At 59.2% G+C, this 3531-nt stretch overlaps 1 protein-coding gene across 1 annotated transcript in view; it reads left to right on the forward strand.

The window, feature by feature from the left end:
• Positions 1 to 3531, forward strand: part of cdan1 (codanin 1) — a 32314-nt gene that overhangs the window by 15537 nt on the left and 13246 nt on the right. Inside the window, exons 12-14 of the mRNA XM_056589818.1 lie at positions 1 to 89; positions 817 to 1354; positions 2424 to 2783. The exon at positions 1 to 89 is cut by the window's left edge and continues 132 nt beyond it. Of these exons, the coding sequence (XP_056445793.1) occupies positions 1 to 89; positions 817 to 1354; positions 2424 to 2783 (987 nt within the window). The remainder of the gene's footprint in view (positions 90 to 816; positions 1355 to 2423; positions 2784 to 3531) is intronic.

The following is a 3531-nucleotide window of genomic DNA, read 5'->3' on the forward strand; positions in this document are numbered from 1 at the left end:
AAGCTCCGCAACATCCACAGCCTGGAGCTGGAGCGCAGGCTGAGCCTGGAGGCCAAGCCCGGCCCGGAGCGCCTCGGAGCGGAGCCCTGGTGAGCTCCACCCCCCCCCTGCAGAGAAGAACCAGGTTTATCAGGATGGAAACAGAGGATGTGAGAGGCAGGGCCCTCCCCCTCTCACGCTCACTCCCACTTTGGAAAAGAGGATGTGAGAGACAGGGCCCTCCCCCTCTCACGCTCACTCCCACTTTGGAAAAGAGGATGTGAGAGACAGGGCCCTCCCCCTCTCACGCTCACTCCCACTTTGGAGAAGAGGATGTGAGAGACAGGGCCCTCCCCCTCTCACGCTCACTCCCACTTTGGAGAAGAGGATGTGAGAGACAGGGGCCTTCCCGCTCTCTCTCTCTCTCTCTCTCTCTCTCTCTCTCTCTCTCTCTCTCTCTCTCTCTCTCTCTCTCTCTCTCTCTCTCTCTCTCTCTCTCTCTCTCTCACTCGTCTTCCACTGCGTTAAACCACGTTCTACTGGTGGCTTATTTTGTGTTGCATATTTGAATGTTGAATATCACTTTGAATGGTGAAATACAACATTAGTTGGTTAGTTGAATCTCAATTTGGTTTTATTCAGAAAAGTAGATATTTTTACACCATTAGTCTCTTTACCGTCTTAGTCGTTTATCTATCTTCATCAATTGGTTGATATTTTTTTAAATATTATCTTATATTTTTGTGTAATTCTATTTAGTTTTGATGAGTTTGTTGTGTCCTCTGCTGACGACTCTGCTGTTTTCCAACGGTCGTGTTCCCCTCTCTCCTCCTCCAGCCCCCCCAAGCAGCCGTGTGGCCCCCCCCCCCAGGACAGGGACTCTGCGGACCGGGTCCCCCCCGCGCCCCCCGTAGCCCCGCCCCCCCCCGCCGGGGAGGAGCCTCTGAGGGTGTGGCACTACGACGAGGAGTTCATGTCCGGGAGGGGCTCCCCCCGGCCGGCCACGCCCGGTTCCCCCGAGCCGGCAGGCGACGCCCCCAGCAGCTTCGTGATGCTGAACCTGAGCTCCTGCCGGCAGGAGGTGGACTCCCGGGAGTGGGGGGTGCTGGAGCGGCCCAAGGCCCCCGGCACGCCCTCGGTGGGGGAGGAGGGGGAGGAGGGGGAGGTGCTCCGCCCTGGGGAGCAGAGTCCCGGTTGGGGCAGGGGCAGCCCGGGGCCCAGCTACGGCAAAGCCAAGCCGGACACGCAGGCCTCGTCGTCGGGGGTCTCCAAGGGGGAGCGGCTGGAGCTGAGCGTGGGGTCCCCCCCCGGGAACCCGGCGCCCGTGACCCCGACCAGCCCGGCCAACGCCCTGGCGGAAGGGGTCCTCACTCAGGTGAGAGGGCGTGTCCGTCCGTCCCCGGGTACATGTGACCGCCATGCGTGATGTCATCACACGATACCGACGGTATTCGGGGTTTTACCTGCTAAAACGCTGCCAGTGTCAGAGTCGTAGCGCCAGCGCCGCCGCGGCCCAGACGTTCACGCTAGGGGCGTCGGCCCCTGCTTTATGTGTCGCTCGCTCACCAGTGGCTTCCGCTTATTGATACGAGAGAGACCAGTGGGGGGGTAACGGCAGACGGGGGACGCGATGAGAGAGAGCTCATGGCTTTTGATTGGCATTTATTAATTTTAGATTATTGTTCACGTTGATCTTATTTTGCAGAGATTAATTTGCATCTGCTTGTGCTTGTTTGCAAAGTTTACTTTAAAGTTTGGTTTGACAGATTCCTTGGTTTCCCGTTCGGTTTCGCTGACAGATCAGACCATTTGTTTGCTTCTTCTGCTGCTCATGACCTTTGTTACTCTATCGCCCGTTCTCTACCCTGAACTTCAGCACTCCATCATCTTTTTATCTTCTCCAAGCGTCATCAATCGTCCTCGCATCGTAGAAGATTCTCGCAAAGTCTCATCATTTCATGCAAACCCGTGCTTTTGGATGAAAGCTGTTTAGATGATCCAACTGTCCTGTGGGCCTTCTCCCCCACATTCAGACACCCCCCCTCTAAGTTGAACCTAATCCAGCCGATCCTGATCGACCCCCAGCCACTGTAACACCACGCTGACCGCTGCTTGTTTTGAGCTCCACATCTATTCTCCAACCAAGCACAACCTTGGCCCCCCTCCTGCGTGGGACGTCCCAGGCTCGGAACGTTCCCTGCTCCGGTTTAATTTCCCAAATTAGAATCCGACTGCGCGGGAGAAGGCGTCCAACTGGACCGTAACGTTCCGAACCTGGAAGAGACGCGTGCACCTGTTTGGAACCCCCCCCCCCCCCCCCCGCGCTGCGCCACAAGGCCGCCACGCTTTCAGCTCTACCAGTCGCTCTCCCTCACTCCTCCTCACTCTCCGTCTCCCCCCCTCCCCCTCCTCCTCTCTCCCTCTCCCCCTCTCCCGTCTCCTAGCTCCCCTCCTCTCCCCCGTCCCTCCCGGAGGAGGCGGCGGCGGCGGTGCGGACGTGCAGCCCCCTGCAGCTGCGCTCCCCCAGCCCCCGCACCCTCCTCTGCACCCTGTCGGACCCCCTGCACCTCCGGCGGCCCGCCGCGCTGCGCCGCAGCCTGTCCGCCGACCAGCGGGAGCGGGAGCGCGCCTCCTTCTCCTCCTCCTCCTGCCACGCCCCCCTCCCCCCGCCGTCGTCCACCTCGCCGCCGCCGCCGGCCCCCCCCCGCTCCCCCGCCCGCAGGAAGCTGCCCGCTATCCCGGCCGGCGCCGCCAACGCCAAGTTCCCCTCTGTCATACGCATCACGCGCGCGCAGCTGCAGCAGGTGATTGGCCGGCGGGTCGCGGGCCCCCCCCCCCTCCACCCTCCACCTCCCTCGCCCCCCCCCACCCATCGACGCGCCTCCTCTCGTGTTGACATCGCCTGCCTCCAAAACGCCACCTCAGCTCTCCTTCATTTCTTCCTCCTCCTCATCGTCTTCTTTTTGTTTGTATTTTGAGTTGTTTCTTTTTGTTTTTGTTTGGGTTGGTTTCCGGCCGCTCTGATCTCTGATTGGCTGGAGTCGTCTGCGTGTTGTTGCCGGGCAGCTCTCTCCGTCGAACGCAGTAGAAAGCCGGGGGGGGGCGTTGTGTTCAGACAGAGCATGCTCAGTGACCGGACACGCCCCCTCCTCCCCCTTGATGTAGTTGTTGTTGTTGCTGTTGTTGTTGTTGTTGTTGTGACCCGGTTAGGGGTCGCACCATGTGTGCGAGCGTGTGTGCGTGTGATTGTCGCATGTGTGTATCGGAATGTGGAGTCATGACTAGCGGTGGCATGGTCTCTTTTGTTTCAGATCGTCTTTGTCTTCTCTCTGCTGCTCTTCCTCTCTCTCTCCCTCTATTTGTTTCTCACCCTTTCCTCGTTGAAGTCCCCTGCCAAGTTGCGTGACCCTTTCCTGTCCTTCTTGCCGGTTTAGTACTCACTGCTTGACTGACACTGCCCATAGCACTGTGTTCCGCCCCACCATGGTAGATATGGCCTTGCATGCAGTCGCCACGACTAATCTCACCATGTTTGACATCCCATAATAACCA

This window comes from Gadus chalcogrammus, chromosome 5 (genome assembly GCF_026213295.1).
Source record: "Gadus chalcogrammus isolate NIFS_2021 chromosome 5, NIFS_Gcha_1.0, whole genome shotgun sequence".
In the NCBI taxonomy this organism is placed as follows: Eukaryota; Metazoa; Chordata; class Actinopteri; order Gadiformes; family Gadidae; genus Gadus; species Gadus chalcogrammus.